The sequence below is a fragment of the Strigops habroptila genome, chromosome 3, assembly GCF_004027225.2.
Source record: "Strigops habroptila isolate Jane chromosome 3, bStrHab1.2.pri, whole genome shotgun sequence".
Taxonomy (NCBI): Eukaryota; Metazoa; Chordata; class Aves; order Psittaciformes; family Psittacidae; genus Strigops; species Strigops habroptila.
In genome coordinates, this window is record NC_044279.2 from 37419155 (window position 1) to 37436758 (window position 17604).

General features: G+C 37.6%; 1 protein-coding gene across 1 annotated transcript in view; it reads left to right on the forward strand.

Annotated features, from left to right (window-relative positions):
• The window catches only part of RAP1B (RAP1B, member of RAS oncogene family), a 33633-nt gene that overhangs the window by 12102 nt on the left and 3927 nt on the right, over positions 1 to 17604 (forward strand). The window contains exons 2-7 of the mRNA XM_030479649.1: positions 7175 to 7259; positions 8676 to 8744; positions 11557 to 11613; positions 13026 to 13166; positions 14748 to 14891; positions 16660 to 16775. Coding sequence (XP_030335509.1) covers positions 7203 to 7259; positions 8676 to 8744; positions 11557 to 11613; positions 13026 to 13166; positions 14748 to 14891; positions 16660 to 16746 — 555 coding nt within the window. The 5' untranslated portion in view covers positions 7175 to 7202 and the 3' untranslated portion in view covers positions 16747 to 16775. The remainder of the gene's footprint in view (positions 1 to 7174; positions 7260 to 8675; positions 8745 to 11556; positions 11614 to 13025; positions 13167 to 14747; positions 14892 to 16659; positions 16776 to 17604) is intronic.

Consider the following 17604-nt stretch of genomic DNA (forward strand, 5'->3'; position numbering starts at 1 on the left):
TCTTGCATTGTTTGTTTTTTCCCCCTCTACTGTTAACTGTAGGCAGGTAAACCAGTTGGTTAATTTACTTCATCTGTCATTCTAATGCTTGAAGCTTCCCCCCCTCTTATGGAAACAGTTGAGATGAATTGAGGAATGCTATTCCCAAGGTGGTTTTAACAAAGCATCTCTTCCAGAGAAGTAAATGTGCTGGGGCAGAAGCATTATGAAAATCTCAGTGAATACACTGCAACTTCACCATACAACCAGAATGTCAGGGTCTGAATGAGAATCATGGTGTCTGAAGTGTTGAATAATGATATCTCTTGAAAATGATAATGCTTCTGGGAGGGACTATGTGTGTAATTCCATACCTGAACAACTAGTTCACATAAGCAAGTCTCAGGAATATCTTCAGGTAGTGACTGTATTTAATTCATGTCTTTGGCCTGAGGCTGAGCTCCAGTTAGAGGTTCATTTGGTTTAATATCAGTTGGAAAGATTGGATTATTAGCTTTCCCATTCCTCAGACAGGTAATAAAAGTTGAAGCAGAAATCAAAACTTGAAGCTGAAGGAGCTGAAAGAAAACGAAATTCTACCAAAACCAACCAAACAAACAAAAAAACCACCACCCAAAAAAACCAGAACCTAAACCCCACTTTCATAACTGTCATATCAAGCTTAATTACTAATGCTAATTGAACTTTCTTCAATTTCTCATTGCATGGTTGCTTTGTAGGAAAGCTTTACAAGCAGTAAGTGTGCAGTTTCTTAATCCCCTGCTAAAGTAGGGTTTCCTGTTCCTTAACTTTCTTAGCAGAATCACTTTGGTTTGCCTTTTTCTGGAGCCATGCTTAAAGAAATTATTGCAGAAAATGTCCAGGAGGCACTTTTCTCCTGGTTTATCTGATAAGGGCAGAAGCAGAAAGGAAGTTTCACATTCACAGTCCTTGATAGATGTGAGGATTTTAAAATGCTTCATTTCCAGTGACTTGTCCTGGTTAACCTTTCTTCCTTCTGTTGGAATGGGTTTATGTGTAGATCTGCTCATCCTTCAAACAGAATCTTTACTGGAAAAAGTGCCTATGTGCATATAAAACTCCTGCTCCTCTAGTTTATCAAGTGCTTTAAGAAGTATGACATGAAGAAGTAGAATTAAGCAGTTACATTAATACATTACACAAATGCATTAATACATGCATTAATTAGAAAAATAATATGAACAGACTAGTGAGAGGCTGCGCAGACGTGATGGCTTTATGGACTGTTGTGTTTCAGGAAGTGTGCAGGCCAGTTACTGACGCAGCACTGGCAGTTAATGGAGGCAAACTGAAAGTGAGTTCTGTACTTTCAAGAGATTGTATATTGAGACAGCATTAGAATCCAGAGTGTGATATTAGAATGTGAAAACACTATTTCTTGAAGAGTAGCTTCCCTCTTTTTTTTATTTGTAGCTAAATTTTGCATTAGACATCTCCAGAGTTCATGTTTATGTCAATTATCTGTGCATATAAATACTTGGCTGTTCAAATACAGTACCTTCTCCAGTCAAGGGGAAAAAAAGGCCTTACTTTTTGCATGCTTCCTATCTTCTTGTTAGCACCTGCACAGAGACCACAGTTGGCAGTATTTTCCTGCCTAAAGATGAAGGAGCAGAAAATTGAAAAAGCAGAGGAAGTTGGCATTGCTCTCATTCCTTGCAGGTCTGTCATCTTAAAGGTAGCTAGCCTGCAAAGCGAAATTTCTGTCTTAAAATAGACTTCACTAAGTGAAGAGGGATTCAAACAGGTTACTTGGTTTATTCGGTAGGAATAAGTTTGAACTTCTTGGTATTTAATCATTGCGTGATTTGGTGGATGCTTCTCATCAACTGCCTGATAAATCTGGGGGGGTTTGGTTAGCTGTTACTCAGCTGTCATCGTCTTTTTCTGTTGTGCCCCTCTGAATATATGCATTTTACAGATGGATGATCTGGGGACTACACACAAATATTGTTGTTGTACTTAATCCTGTCCTAATCTAGAATGCTGTGATATAGCTGTAGCTTTAGAGTGCTAAATCATTTAGACAAGGAAAACTGTCTCCTTATTTGAATGACTGAGATTGGATGATCTAATGATCCTTTTTCCTCCTTTCCAGTTAATACAATTGCTTTCTGATAGGTTTAGAACTGAAGGGTGTCATTGAAATGACTGGTTAGTGCAGAATGCTAAAAATTATTCTTAAGGTGCTAAATTCAGCTCTATCTTGACTGTACAAATGGTTTCATAATTACATGGTCTTCCAGAGTTCTTCCAGTAACTTTTTTTTAGGGGTGTAAGGGGATGACGATGTGTGAAATACAAGGCACAGATGAAGAGGTAGTGCATGTGCTAAGTCTTGTATCTGTTTTAGAATGGCTAGAGAAGTGTTTTGTTTTGTTGTGGGTTTTTTTCAGGCAGAAAAGGAAATCCACCAGAAGTTTGAGTTTCTATCTCAGGTTTTATAGTTTGCATCTCTTTAAGCAATTGAGCTTTTTACTTCAATGTCTTGGTTGAAGCTTAATGGCTTCTGTTTTTTCAAATACTATCATGTAAGTGAAAGATAGGGTGCTTTATGGCTCAAACGTCATGTTTTATACTTTGTCGTTGTGTTCCTCTGCTCCCACTTGTCATAAATGAGTCAAAATGAAATAGTCTTGGCACTAGATGAAGCTGAATACAGTATTAGTTCCAGAGTCACACATTATGTCAATCTGAAAAGTAAACTAAGAGCATGATCAAGGTTTAGGATGCAAGCAGTCTGTACAACATGTGATATTGAAAAAATAGGTTTGAGCTAGAGCAGAGTCAGGTCAGGCTAGTTGGGAATCACTGGAAAGTCAAGTTCAGGCAGGATCAGAGCCCTAACTCAGTCTGAGGAGTACTGGTCAGCAAAAAAGTGTGTGCTAGGCTTTTTACACCAAATAGCGTGGCAGACCACAGCATCCTAAAGCAGTTCCTAGCTTCATGGGCTGGTGACTTAGCTGAGGAGTGGTGAAACACTGGAACAGGTTGCCCAGAGAAGTTGTAGATGCCCCATCCCTGGAAGTGTTCAAGGCCAGACTAGATGGGGCTTTGAGTAACCTGGTCTAGTGGAAGGTGTCCCTGTCAGTGTCAGGGAGGGGTGGTACTAGATGGTTTTTAAGGTGCCTTCCAACCCAAACCATTCTGTAATTCTACTAATGAAGCAAAGACCTGTACCCAGGGAAGTTTTCTTAGAAAAGTTCTCATAGCTAGGAATTGAGTTTTTCTTTTCTGTTGGCAAACAGAGGAAAGTGAAGTGACATCAGAACTGCTGCTCAAAGCCGATGGGGTGGTAGGTCTAAGTGGGAGCAGACAATAGATGGTTTTTCTGCTGCGTGCTGTGGTACAGATATCCAGGTTGGCTTTCTTAAAGCATTTTGGAGAATACATTGGTTTGTGTTTCATTCCAAGATGTCATGGCCAGACTACCTGACCGTAGACTCATGTAGAGATGCCACACTGTCTCTATGCTGTATAGGTGTGTGTATATACAAAGCATTACTGTGTACTCTTGGTGAATTAAGGAATAGCTATACAAATGACCAAAAAAAGACAAAACCAGGCATGGGCAAAGAGGAAACTGGTACTTACTTTGGTCATTGCCCAAGTTTGGAAGGAAGGTCAGAGAAATGTTTTGAGTGTACTGCAGTCCAGCTTTGTCATGTCTTCAAAGATCTTAAACTTTTCAGGTGCTTCAGAGATTAAGAAGATTGGCTAACCAAGCTGTAATAGTGTGTGTATATATATGCTTTAATAGTGTACTACCACTTTAAGTAGTGAAATCGGCTCCAGAGTGTTGTACAGCAGTTGAGTATTTAGGGCTGAACTTCCAAATCTGGATTCTGAAAGCAGCTTTGACTTCTGTTAATTTCCCAAATCCCTGTTTGAGAGCCAAAATGAAATTGCCAATCTCTCACTAAAACCAAGTTGTTAGCTTCCTGTTTCAGGATTTGGAATTTTCTTTAAGAAATTTTAGATAATTCAGCAAGTAAAAGTCACAAATTACTCAAAACACTTTGTGGAACGGATATTTAGTACCTGCTGCTTAAGCTCTGTTACTTCTAAATTACTATCGGCCTTGGTTATTGACATCCCCATATTTAGTTGCTAACTTAAGACTGAAGACTGAAAAATTCAGCTTAAACTGTTCTTTTAAAGACAGCGAAATTGTTGCAGTTCAGCAACAATCAGCGAAATGTTGCAGATTACTGTACTGGGGTTTCCCCTACACCCACTACGTTTATGTCATTCTAGTGACATAAATAGGCATAGCTGAATGTTTGTAATGACAGGTAGTATAGTTACAGGCTTAACTTGTCATGAGTGTGAAAGGTGCATTTCAGCACAGTTAGACACAATCCTTTATTCCTATTGTTTGTAGAAAGACTGGACAACTTACAGGTTTGTGTATTTGCAGTGGTGCCAAACAGATTAACCTTGTGGTGTGAATGGTTCTGGTAGTCCATGTTTGCAAAAAATCTGTGTAGGGAAGGAAGCAGCTTTCAATGTCAGGAGTGAAAAGATGTTCTATTAGGTGTGGAAACCACTGAAGAGTCTCAAAATTTGTTGGTAACAGAAGTCTGTGGAGAGACCTGCTTTGCTGGACATCAGGTCAATTATTTCCTAACTGCTCTCTCCTTGTGTTCCTTTTGCTTGCTTAAGGTGAAAGGAATGGTTTAGGTAAGTTGAAAGATGGCTCATTATATGTTTGCAAGAAGAAAATTAAATAGAACCTGGCCTCTTGATTTCTCAGTCTTCTGACAAAGTGGAGTTAAGCAGTGATGGCAAAGATGGACATTAACATGGAGATGCTCTAATTTCTATGTAAATAGTCCTAGCATTTTGTGCTAAACAGCTAGCAGGTGGTGTGACTCCAGAGATGCTGTGAGATTACTGCTGATGAAAAGGGTTGGTTGGTCTCTATCTCCCCAGCTTACCTTGTACGGGCACCTGTGTTGGATTCCCTGCACTTCCCCCCCCTTCCCCTAACCCCAAATTATTCATCAGCTGGGGAGGGTTTCATCTTTCCCCAGGGGCAGAGGGAGGAGAAAAGAGGTAACTCAATCTGATAAGTGCTAGAGCCCCTGCAGGAAGGGAACTGAGACCTTCGTCTCAGGGCAGCAGTAACAGCCTGTTAGATCAGTTGCTAGCAGGAGTGAAAGAGGTGTGTTTTCTTGAGCAGTATGACCCAAAGACATCTCCCAAAATCTGTGCGGCCTTGTTTTGATTTTGCTGGGTCAGCTTTCAACAAAGTTGAGCAAGCAGATCTGGCAGAGTGCTGTAGGCAGCTGCACTAGCTGGTGTGGAACAGGGGAACAGATCTAGCTTGTAGGAGAGGAATGGTCTCAAAAGAGTATTTTGTTGCCTCCAGTTACTCATGAAACTACAGCCATTATAACAGTGGTTAGATATCTAGCAAAACATTAATCAACTTTCAGACTTAAGCAGGCATTTTTTTGAAAACTGAGTTCTGGGATCCTGCTGTTCTGTTTGAGAAATGTTTGTTTGCTGGGAGGAGGTTGGTTTAATTTTCTTATACAAGTCTCTCTCTGTGATTCTTTTCTTAGCATTTAAGTGTTTCAGAATGAGAAAAATGCATGTTATCTCCTCTTGGATAATTGTTTCTTATCAATAGTAACTTAGCTTTACTGTAGTACAGTTTATTCAATATTTCTTTATGGAAGAACAGTAATGAGGTAGAGAAAATACTATATCTGAAGGTTTGCTACGTTTTCTTGTAGCTACATGAAGAGTTGATAATTTGAAAATGGCTACTGTATTAAAAATTAACTAAGCCCTTTTATCAAACCCTGCTTAGTGAACTGGATTGTGTTGTCATGGTTGTACTTTCTGCATGTAGATCAAACTTTGGGTCAGTAGATACAAACTTTGGATGTCAGGTCAAGTAAATGACAATGCAAATAAAGAGAGCCTGTTGCCTAAAGAAGTTTCCCATTCGGTGTTTTTTGTCAGCATCCTGATGCTTTCTGTTCTTCAGAGGAGACTGGAGATGTTTCTTGCATGTCCGCTCATATGAATGCATTCATTTACACATGTGTGTGTATATGTGAAATTACAAAAACCTGTGTGATAGGAAATAAGTTTTGGGGATGGAAGAGGTGAGGTTGTAGTAGCTATAAAATTTGAGACATGTTTTCAGAATTACTGTGTCAGTACCATAGGTAAAAAATATTAGCAGCTGTTTACCTAATAAACCTTTTCAATACTGTGAATGTAGTGGTTGTAAAACTGCAAGCTCTTTAGACATCTGTATGGCTCTTGGCAATGTTGGATTTGGTCTGTTGTTGCAAAATGCATAATGCAGGCAACTACTTGTGAGTGAATGAAAGATCTTGAGAAACCTGTAAAATGCCTTAATGCTTGCTGTGACTGTAACTGAGAGGGGCTTTGGACTTGTCTGCAGGACTACAACATTTTGCAGGTTTCTGGAAAATGTTGAGATGAGCACACCTCACTGGTTGGTGTGCTGTAATCTGACTAATTGGTCTACCAATTAGTAGTAAATTAAGAGTAAATCAATTTCTTCCTGTAAATAAAGGAGGTGAATCCATCCTGAGACCTCTGAGAAAGTGATACATACACATGGGTGTGAGCAGTTCTTCCAGATACTTGCATGCTTCCTTTGAAACACCTGTGATATTTTGGCAAGATCATGATACTGACATCTTTATTACAGAAAGTCTTAATCTGTGCTTGCCTTTTTTCTAAATTATTGTTCCATGGGATATGAAAAACCTCCATTTTAAAAACTTCCCAAGTCTGTACTATCTTGCCTGAAACTAGGCTGGGTAACACATGAATAATGATTCGTCTTGAAGTGTTAAAAAGTCCTGGTAACAAGAAAACCTTGGGGGTACTTGATTTATACTAGGTGAAAAAGTAGCATTCTTCAGTAGTTAGTGTGTTGTGAATAAATATCCATCATTTCCATACTGTGTAATAATTAAAGCAACATCCTGCTTAGGTTGTGCCTGGTTGTAATGGTGTGTCTTCTGCATTTATCAGTTGCTATCAACAGTTGCTATCAACTGTTCATGACTTGTTATATGTGCAATCCTACAGTGGCTGTAGTAATGCTAAAATAGTTGTCCTGTTGATCAAAATGGTGAATAATTATTGTGTATTTTAGGTATTGAGGGCGATTTATCTCTTGCATCATGCGTGAATACAAGCTAGTGGTTCTTGGTTCTGGAGGTGTTGGAAAGTCTGCTCTGGTAAGTACTCTGTGAGGCAGGTCAAGTACACTTTCTTAGGCTTCTCTTGTCTTTTCTTCACTAATACACTCCCTATTAACCCATATTTCTTTTATGTAAGTGTGCACAAATAGACTTATTTGCACACATACCTAATTATGTAATGTGCACAAACATTATTAAAAAAATTAAAAATTATTTGCTGGGAGTTCCTGGCTAGAATAGGTACATCCTTTACTGGGTGTTTCCACATCCGTTGGTGTGTTCTTGCATGCTGCTGTTATTGTTTGGGCTTGGTGTCTGGTGCTTGGTCAGGTCTTTGTCTACACAGTGAAGTACATCCCCACAGCATTATGAAGGTCTCTGGCTGTGCTGAGTAACCCAGCCATGGGTTCATGGGAAATCATGCTGCATCATGAAACTCATACAATGAACTGGTTTGCTTCTGTCTCGCCTTGGTAACTCCTGTCTGTAGAAAGGTCTTCAGGGTGCTGTTTGCCTAATGTTTGATAGCAGTCTCTTAAGTATTTTTTATACAAACACAAATAAATATTTGTACATTTATAGGAAGTTTAACATCTTTTCTTGCAAGCAGGTGTATAGCTGTGGCAAGTAGATGATTGTAAACCAAAGAGCTCATGCATTTTAGTTAAATGATCATAGAAAAGTTTAGTCTGGCCTAGACTACCACTGAAAAAGTTCACCGAATATGGTGGTCTCAGCTCACTTAAGAACTTTACATCTTTCAGTTTAATTGTGCATCTTATAAAGTAAGGTCTAGAGGTCCACTTTATCAGGTAAGAACTGTTCTCTTACAAAGGGGTTCCTAAAGCAAAACTTAAATGAAAAATCATGTTAGACTGTGAAAGAACTTTACCCATCACCTCTAAATTCTTTATCTTACTGTGGCATTTCTGGATTTGAACCTGTCTCCTCTGACCTGGCCACTGAGTCCTAAAGTTCCATTTGACTTGTGCTAAAAACTTCATATGTGCTAGGTACACAGGTTTATCCTACTAAGTCTAGTAAATGCTGGCAGTCATTTCTCACTAATTCATGTACTGAATGATAAGTAGCAGAAGATGCAGTAGATATAAATGCAAATATAAAAGCCATGCAGCTGTATAGTATCCTGTTCAACTGAAAACTAATAACCATTCCAAGGGTTAGACAAACCTTAAATCAGTAGATGCTTTAATTCTTTTGCTCTGAGTGAGAATAGATAAAGGAAGGTGTAGCATTGCTTTCTCTAACAGTACTTGATTAAATAGGCATATACATCTAACTTTCCTTTGACATCTTTGTGATGTCAATCACTTAATTTGCCTTGAAAACATTAACAGATAACCAAGTATACACCTAGAACAGTAATTCATGTACAATGTTTACAAAATGGCACTATGTCAGAAGAATCTTACAAGAACTTTTGTGTTGCAGACTGTACAGTTTGTCCAAGGAATATTTGTTGAAAAATACGATCCTACGATAGAAGACTCCTACAGAAAGGTATGCAAAAGACCTCTCTAATGTTACAGAAACTTAAAACTGCAGTACTTGGTGTCAGATATTTGAGTCATTGCTTGAAAAAGGGTATGCTTAGTAATGCCACATAATATCAGGTAACTTTACAAGTTTGAAATGTAAAGGTACTCTTAAAGTCTGTCTAACAGGAGTAATTCAAGACTAGTTTTTTTATGTTAAGCATAGTACCTTACTAGCTAGTCAGTAAAAAATGGTAATTTCATTGTCAGAATTGGGAACATTGTTTTTAAAAAGGGAAAAAACCCCTCCCCCCGAAACCAAAAAACACTAAAATATGCTACCACTTTTTTTTAATAATATTTATTATTAGTTTGTGATTGTTAGTAGGTGCAGGTAGGTTTGGACTTGTATGTTGGAGGTTCTAAGCTGCTTTGTGACTAGGAAAATCTTCTGAAAACAACTTCATACCTTTAGAACACTGGAAGCATCATACTGTATTCGTAACAATTTGACTGATAGCTCGATACGCTTCCATTAGATGGGTTGTTGTTTTATTAATAAGTTAACACAAACCTATCATAAATGAACAAACACTGTGGCCTGTTTAGTTTCTCTTCCCCTCTTCAGCATGACAGGCTGAAAGGTCTGACTCTGCTTGTATCATCTTGAATCTCCATATTGCTCACTCTTCAGTTTCAGCTGAGGCCATGATTAATATTCCAGGCTAAGATAGTTTACATCTGGATGGCTACCAAGAGAGTTAACCATTTGGTGAAGCAGATTACTTTTCAGCTGTGGTGGGTTTTTAATCTTTCTTTCTAGCTGAATTACTTTTCAGATGCATTGATACTGTGATGTAGCTCACCACGTGGCCACCACAAAAATGCCATTGTCTATACAAGGGAGGCAAGATGCACAAACCTGAACTGGGAATGGGCATAACTGCAGGACCTCCTTTTTTAGCTCTGAATGACATTTATGTTGGAATAAAAAGGCTGTGTTAAAGCCATTGCAGCCTGTAGTCACCCAGATCTTTTCTGAACAGAAGAGGAATTAATGAGGGCAAAATGATAATTTCACACTTGTTTTCTTTAACCTCGTCGAAATCTGTATGCTGGAAAAATCTTGGTCTGTCTTAGGCATGTGGACTTCCAGCCAAAACTACAACTCTTAAAAAGAGACAACAGCAACAACAAATTCTATGTAGCCACTTCCTTTTTCTGCATTAGAAGAGTAGAAGTTTTGGACCCTATCCCAGTGTTTGGTACAGGCCTTTTCTGGGTCAGGCCCAATAAATGACTCCAGAAATATTCACAAGCTGTACTAAAGTGAAACGCTTCCTTTGTTATACATTTACATTCTTCAGGTCATACTAGATTCATGATGTTTGCTGGGTGAATTTTTCCAAAGACTGTTTCCATGGAGCCTGAAAAAGTAAAACCATCTTAAGAAATTTTGTCTGTCGCTAATTTTTTTTTTTTTTTTAAGAAAAGATCTTATAATGTTCCTTTCAGGTTTGGTCCTAAAATGACTAGGAGTATTTCTGTATTCTTCTTTTCAAATCAGCCAGCTTGTTGAAGTCTTGCTTAAGTCTGGACAACACTTCATGCAGTCATTTTCTTTCCATCACTGCTAGTTACAATTCTGACTTGCTTCTTGACTTGGATGACTTTGAAATGTATTGATTTGGCAGTTGCAATTCCATACTATTAATGTTAAATCTGATTTTATAATATTTGAAGTTGAGAGGATATGGTTTGAAATATTTTAAGTTTGGAACTAAATAATTGAGCATGAAGTCTTGAAACATGATGCTTTGGTTTACTTGCCAAATACTTCTTCATAAAGAAAATAGATGCTGCTGAATTAGCAGAATAACTTTATCAGCAATATATGCTAAATAGTGGTTATTGAAGGAATCCCCATTCCTAGGGGTCATCGGGGAGGTGTCAGAGGAGTGGAAACACTCCTCTACCCCGCCCCCCAAGCTCAAATCTAGTTGCAAAAGAAAAGCTCAAAGTTAAATAGTGATAATAGAGAAATGATAATTCCTGATATTCCTATATCAGGAATAGGGGACACAAAGTTCTTTCTGAGTGCTGATCTGCCAACTAGAAATTTTACATGCAAATGGAAACAAGGGAAGTGTATGAGTAGCTTGAAAGAAAAAAAAGTGGGTAGCCTGCTTGAACAGCTTGAGGGCACTTCCATGTTCTTTGCTCACTTGCAGCCATTTTTTTCAGGTAGAAACTATATAGGGGATATCTGAAATAGATACAGAAACTGATCTAGCTTCTTAAACTTTCTAAGTTCTGCAAATTTTTTAAAGCTGAATCAGTTTCCTAGATAGTAGTATCACTAAAGGCTTGGGTTTGGGACACCACTCCTAGCGGTTCACATGGATTATTGTTTGCTGTGTACTACTTATTCTCTTTTCGATCTAAGTTACTATTAAATAAGCATTAGTATGTCAATCCAAATTTCTAGCTTTCACATGTACTTTTCAGTCTGTGAATGATCCCTGAAAAAAGTAGAAATTAGTTGTGCTGGATGCTGATAACCATCATTACAAATTTAGCAGCCTCCTTTTTAGTAATCAAAAATCCCTAATCACTTTGCAAAGTGATACTTGGCTGCTGACGCTGCTTTAGAAAATGTCACTAGGGCTCTTTGAAAGGCTTCTCCCTGCTGTTTTCAAAGTGTATATCCATATAAACTTAAGACATGCTGCTTTATGCATTATGAATTTGGTTATAAAAATCACACAATTTCTGGTGCCTTCAGAGGGGAGAGTTGCAAGAACAAAAATTCTAACTGCATCTTTCTCTCTTGACAGCAAGTTGAAGTAGATGCACAACAGTGTATGCTTGAAATCTTAGATACTGCAGGAACGGTATGTAAAACCAACTTCCCCAAATACTGATTTACTGTGTTAAAAACCATCAAAAGCTGTTGGGATATAAATGGAGACATGTTTCCTTCCTCATTCTCTAGAGTAACCGTGGCCAGTGCTTTTGATTAAAGGATGCTCTTTAACATACTAGTGTTTTAACAAAACTTCAGTATTGCAGCAGAAAATGAATGGCAAGTTTCCTGTGAGCTCATGTTCTGTAATAAGGGAAACATGAGATTGAGCATTTTAAAAGAGATTGCACTGCTGTTTTAAGTTTATATTGCTCAGAGGAAAATTTAGTCCCAGTGGTTACTCAGGTTTGATTTCTGTTGCTGTAGAGAATACATGCTTGCTTCTCATCTTCTTTCTCTTTTGTGTGAGATGTGTTCTGACATTGGGATAAAAATAGTTATCGCTTTAGTCAGCTTATGGGAACTCAAAGCACAAGGGTTTATGCTGACCCTTTGCATACTGGTCAGGTTTTTTCTCTGGCTAGTTCCAAAATTATTGAAACCAGTCATTTCCTTCATTGATTCCAGTGAGCATAAGCTCAATACCCTTTGAGTGTAAGGTGTTCTCTGAACTCTAGTAATACTCCAGTCCAATAATAACTTATTTAAGCTCCATGATACAGTAAGGCCATGTAAAACTACAGAAAGATGGAGCAGCTATTATCAAAATAAATTGCACTTTTCAGCTGACATGCAGCAATGGACTTGGTGAGTGATTGATCAGGCCGAGTCACCAGTGCGAGAAAGACAAATGCTATTTCACAGTCATATTGGTGAGAGTTTTCAAACAAGAAGTCCTAATGCCGCTGTGCAGTGCACCAGTGAGCCTTTATGTGCAGTATGATAGTTGTCACTAGCCTAGGAAATACGATGAGTCTGTGGAGTGTCACCATCCTCTAGACAATCTCCTTAAATATTAAAGTAGAATTTAACATAGGAAAGTGTCTGGACTACAAAATGGAGGCTGAAAAAGGATGCATTTGCTTTACGATGTGTTTTAAAGAATGGTCAGGAGATGGGAAAAACTTGGTATGTAAGGAGAGATTTGGGAGGAATGTGACTTCTGTAATCTACAGATTACACTTTGCCTTCTACTGTACCTCTTCTCTCTTAAGAAATTACTCCAGTTTCTGTGACTTTTTCCCAGGGTATAGCCCTTGGAAATATCTCAGTGCTGCTCATCCACCCCAGATAATGTTCCAAGCTTCGGATTTCTTTAAAAGCAGTTCAATTTACTAAAATGCTTTTAGTCAAACAGTAGAATACTGGTCACTTTAAAGGAGGGGAGGGGGCACAAATGCATCATACTTGTGATCTATTTTTAACCTGAAGTGTATATGGCAGTTTGTGCAAGGAAAGTGCAAACTGACTGCAACATCTGTATCTACTTTTCAATTACAGGAACAGTTTACAGCAATGAGAGACCTATACATGAAAAATGGACAAGGTTTTGCATTAGTATATTCCATCACAGCACAGTCCACATTTAATGATTTACAGGATCTAAGAGAACAGATTCTTCGAGTCAAAGACACTGATGATGTAAGCATCTTTAAAAATGCTTAATACTTAGAGTTTGCATTACAGATGTTGTAATGTGATCAGATAGCTTCTGAGCTTTAAATTAAGAGACAACTCAACCAGTAGGTGTGTAGTACAGAAATGCAACTCTTAAGGCAAGCTGGAGAAATTGTAACTTGTCATGTGTAGCTCTAGAGAATTGACTTTTCAATGTTTTCCTTTAAAATACTCTATTTGAAACTGTATTGAAACTTATTCGCTAGTACTGCAAAAAAAAAAAAAACCGACCCAAAAACATTTCTAAAGCAAATCTGTTCTTGCCTCAGTTACTATCAATGAAGGTTTAAAAAAAAAAAACCCAAAAAACAACCCACCATTAATTTTTCTCTTCAGTGTGCCTGTTTATGGTATTTTGAAGGCACAAAGTGCTAAGTTCTTACAGAAGACAGTACTGTAAGCTTTAAACTTGAATGTTACGCAGCTTTTATATTTTGTGTTATATATATTTTATTTTGTATATAATTTGTATATATATTATATTATATGGAATATATTTTATATTTTGTGTGTGTTATATGTTGTTTGTGTTGAACAAGTTATAACCTCATTTAATGTCAAATTAGTTTTGTACACAAAAATCAAGATAAATGTGACTATACTTGAAACCTTAGTTTACATGGTATATTTATGCTGATGAGCATAAGCTTTCTTTGCTAGTATTTTGGTAGTATTTCCTTGGAATTATATTTCTTTTTAGGACACTCCCCTCAGTCTTAAATCATTCTGTAGTATCAGAAGAAAGATAATGAGCTTCAAGGGACAAGTTTAGTTCTCACCAAAATTTACTTATAGTTCTTCCATTACTTGCTTTCTCAGTGGGGGGAAATGAAATGGTCAACATATTGTAAACCTTTTTTTCAACACTTGCATTTGGGAAAAATTTAGCTATGTCCTTAAATTAATAAGAGGAGAGGGGCAAGGGGGGAGGTGACAAACGACGGACCAAACAAGTTTGTATGGTTGCCTTTTCTTGTCACAAAGGTCAGTTTGTTGTTTTCTATAGTTGGTAATTTTGATAAGGTAGCATGTTTCTTTCCTCTGTGTACATCAGCTTAATAATGAAAACTGTGTGAGCAAAATCCTCTTGCAAGGAGCGCAGATATGCTGGATGTAGAGGTGTGGTGAAATGAGCTTTCACATCCTTCATCATGCTACCCAGTACAGGCCACTTTTTCCAGGATTTCTGAACACCTAAGAATCCTGTAGCAGATTCTTTGGTAGGCTTCATGATGCCTTAAACATGTAAAAAGGAAATCTCATTAGGTCATCTGGAAGATGTGAAATTTGCTCAATTGACAGTGTACTGAATGCTCAAACCATTCCCCACACCACCCTGCCAAATGGCAGGCAAAAACCGCAGTCAGTTTGATTTGAACATGAAAGTATTGCACAATGGTAAACTGAAGTTTCAGTTATACCAGAGTTTGATTATTCTGAAAGGTGGGATCCTCTAAGGATTCAGATAGGCTTTTAGGTGTGCATTTATATTGTGCCTTCCCAGAATTTTAATGATTTCTTTGCTGGTATTAAATTGGCTTTTAGGTGCCTATGATTCTGGTTGGCAATAAGTGTGACTTGGAAGATGAAAGAGTTGTGGGAAAGGAACAAGGTCAGAACCTAGCAAGGCAATGGAATAACTGTGCATTCTTAGAGTCTTCTGCAAAATCAAAGATAAATGTTAATGAGGTAAGGCATGTTACCCACAGTAGGGAGGGGTGGCAGGGAGGGAAGGGTGGGACTGCGTTCTGGTAACCAAATGTTTACTGTATGTCAAGGAGGATCTAACAATTGTGAATAACATTGACTATAAGGGACAGAACTCTTCCCTACTATTATGAAAATTTGAGATGTTTATATTAAGGGATGTATTTAGCTTTGACTTGTGACTTTTTGAAATGATACTGATTTTAGCATAATTAATTTTCAAATTATATTAATTTGAATTTGATAAATACTTTTTTCATGCTACATTCCCTAGTTGATACAATCTCTATCAACTGAGAATATACTGCTGGGCTACTTTTTTTTTTTTTAAGACTTTTTAAAGGAGTGAAGTCCTTAAACTGTTTGAATTATTTGGTATTAAATTATTTGAGATAGTAAGAACAAAAACTCTTCAGAATTTTGTCAAAATTCACAGTTTTGTAATGAAAAAGGGGGGCAAAAGCCTCTCTACCATCCAGCTATTTATTTATTTAGCAAGAGCTAGGTGACTGATCACACACATGCATTTTGGCACTTGCCATAGTGCATGCTTTCTTACCCAGTGGGGTTGCAAGCATGAAGAGAGGGATGTGAAAATGTTTAGAAAAGGAAACTGTTAGTATTTACATTTCTGGAACAGCTTGAATTTTATGATAAACGCTACAGTTCATTATATCTTCTGGAAAACGTTGGCAGCATCAGTCAGGTTGAAAGGGCCTTCGTGCAAGACTTGTATGTAATCAAGAGAGTATGGTGGGTTTAAGCACAGCTGATCTTAAAAATAAGTAATGTGTGTTTAATTAGTTGGGAATTTCTGGAAACTATACAGTTTTCATTAAATACAAATTAATCAGCTTAGCTATATAGAAGTCGTATGTTTAGTAAACTAGAACTTACTTCCATCAAATACTAAAAGCCCTTGTTGGAATGTTTGCTGCTTTGCAGGCAGTGCTTAGGAAACTGTTAGGATGGCTTTAGTATGAGGATTTGCTTGATTTAGGGGGTGCAGAAATAATTGGAACAATGTCAATTATGAACGAAACATATGCTGTTTAATTGTAGCATGTAGACTTGTCTTAAATTAGCCTTTCAACAAAATCATGTTCTAATTGGAATTCTAGGAGGCTCAAAGTGTGAGAGTCTCTCATACATGAGTTACTTTTCTAGGAAATGTTATGCTTATGTCATGCTGTAGTCCTGCAGAGGCTGCTGAATTAATTCTCTGGACTTCAGTATTTTCAAACTTACCTTAAAAAGCATGATCTCATTCAAAGATGAGAGACTATAACTGAATGTGCAGCTTACTTGAGTTACCATGAAAATGTGTAGTTAAAGCTTACTAGAACTTTCTTTAAAAGAATATCCTTAGTGAGTTGAGTTAGAAGAAAGCTGTAGCCTGTTTCTTGACCTCAGTACTAAATTGCAAAGTAATAGCATATAGTAGTTGATCACTGTGACATACAGCATGTGTGTTCAGATGAATTTGACCCTGCGTTAAACAGCTGCAGGTCATAGATGCCTTTCCTGTTTGCTTCACTGAAAGTGGAAAATCCTTGGCAGACAATTACCTTAAACAGAAAAACCAACAGTTGTTAACTAAGTATATGATTTAACTTTCTGGCATTGTGATAACTAAATATTTATAGGGGTTTGTGAGTATGTGGGGACATTATGTGTGAAGATTCAAGGCTTAAGGTTATGAAAGAAGCCTCTTTAATGCCAATAACCAACTGAATGTTTATATTTTCAGATCTTTTATGACCTTGTGCGGCAAATTAACAGAAAAACTCCAGTGCCTGGAAAAGCACGCAAAAAGTCATCATGTCAGCTACTTTAATAAATAGCTGTACTGTAGCTCTGAGCCAGGTAAACCCTTTAACATTTTCTGTGTATTATGACTATAAAAAACAAAACAACAACAACAAAACCTGAACAAATGTCGTAGCTCTTGATGCAGAACAGCATTGAAAATTCTTGATTTACATTATCATAGAAATCTTTATGGTCTTTATGTTGCCAGTCCGAAGTCAGAACTACAAATATGTGCAAGATACATTCACAATGGTATCCTTTTTTTTTTTTTTTCCCCAAGCTTTAAGTGTTGGTAGAGCTCAAATTAACAGTGTTTGCTCTGATATTGCAAAACTTTAGCATTTGGAAACGGAGTTGCCTTTTTTAAAGGCTGACAGAATATATTGCAAGAGCTCAATTATCAAGAAGGCACATTGTAAAATATTGCAGTTTGCATGCTGAAATGTCACTTCCTGCTTTGAGCCTCTTCAGATATTTGCATGACGCCATAAGAATTTCTTGCTTTCTTTGGACAACATAGATATTTTACAGGCGGCACTGTAATAAGTACATTTGGAAGAGAATGGTGAAGTGATCATTATAACACTCCAAATACTTGACCTGGAGTTATTGGTTACTAGATCAATTTCTTACTTGCTGGCAGTTGGTTAATGTTGTGCACGATTAAATCCGTGCTTTAAGAATGCTGTTGAAGGCTCAAGCAAGCTCCAGCCTTTTCAGAACTTAGTGAGCAGGCATGATTTTTTGTTTTTTCTCCCCTGCAACTTGTTCTTGGGCAGGTTGTTTCCCTCTTCCCACATCCAAGCCTGAGTATGGGCAGAGGTTCCCTCTTGATTGACCTGACATCATTCGAGTTGCCTGTTCATCTTGATTCTCTATCATT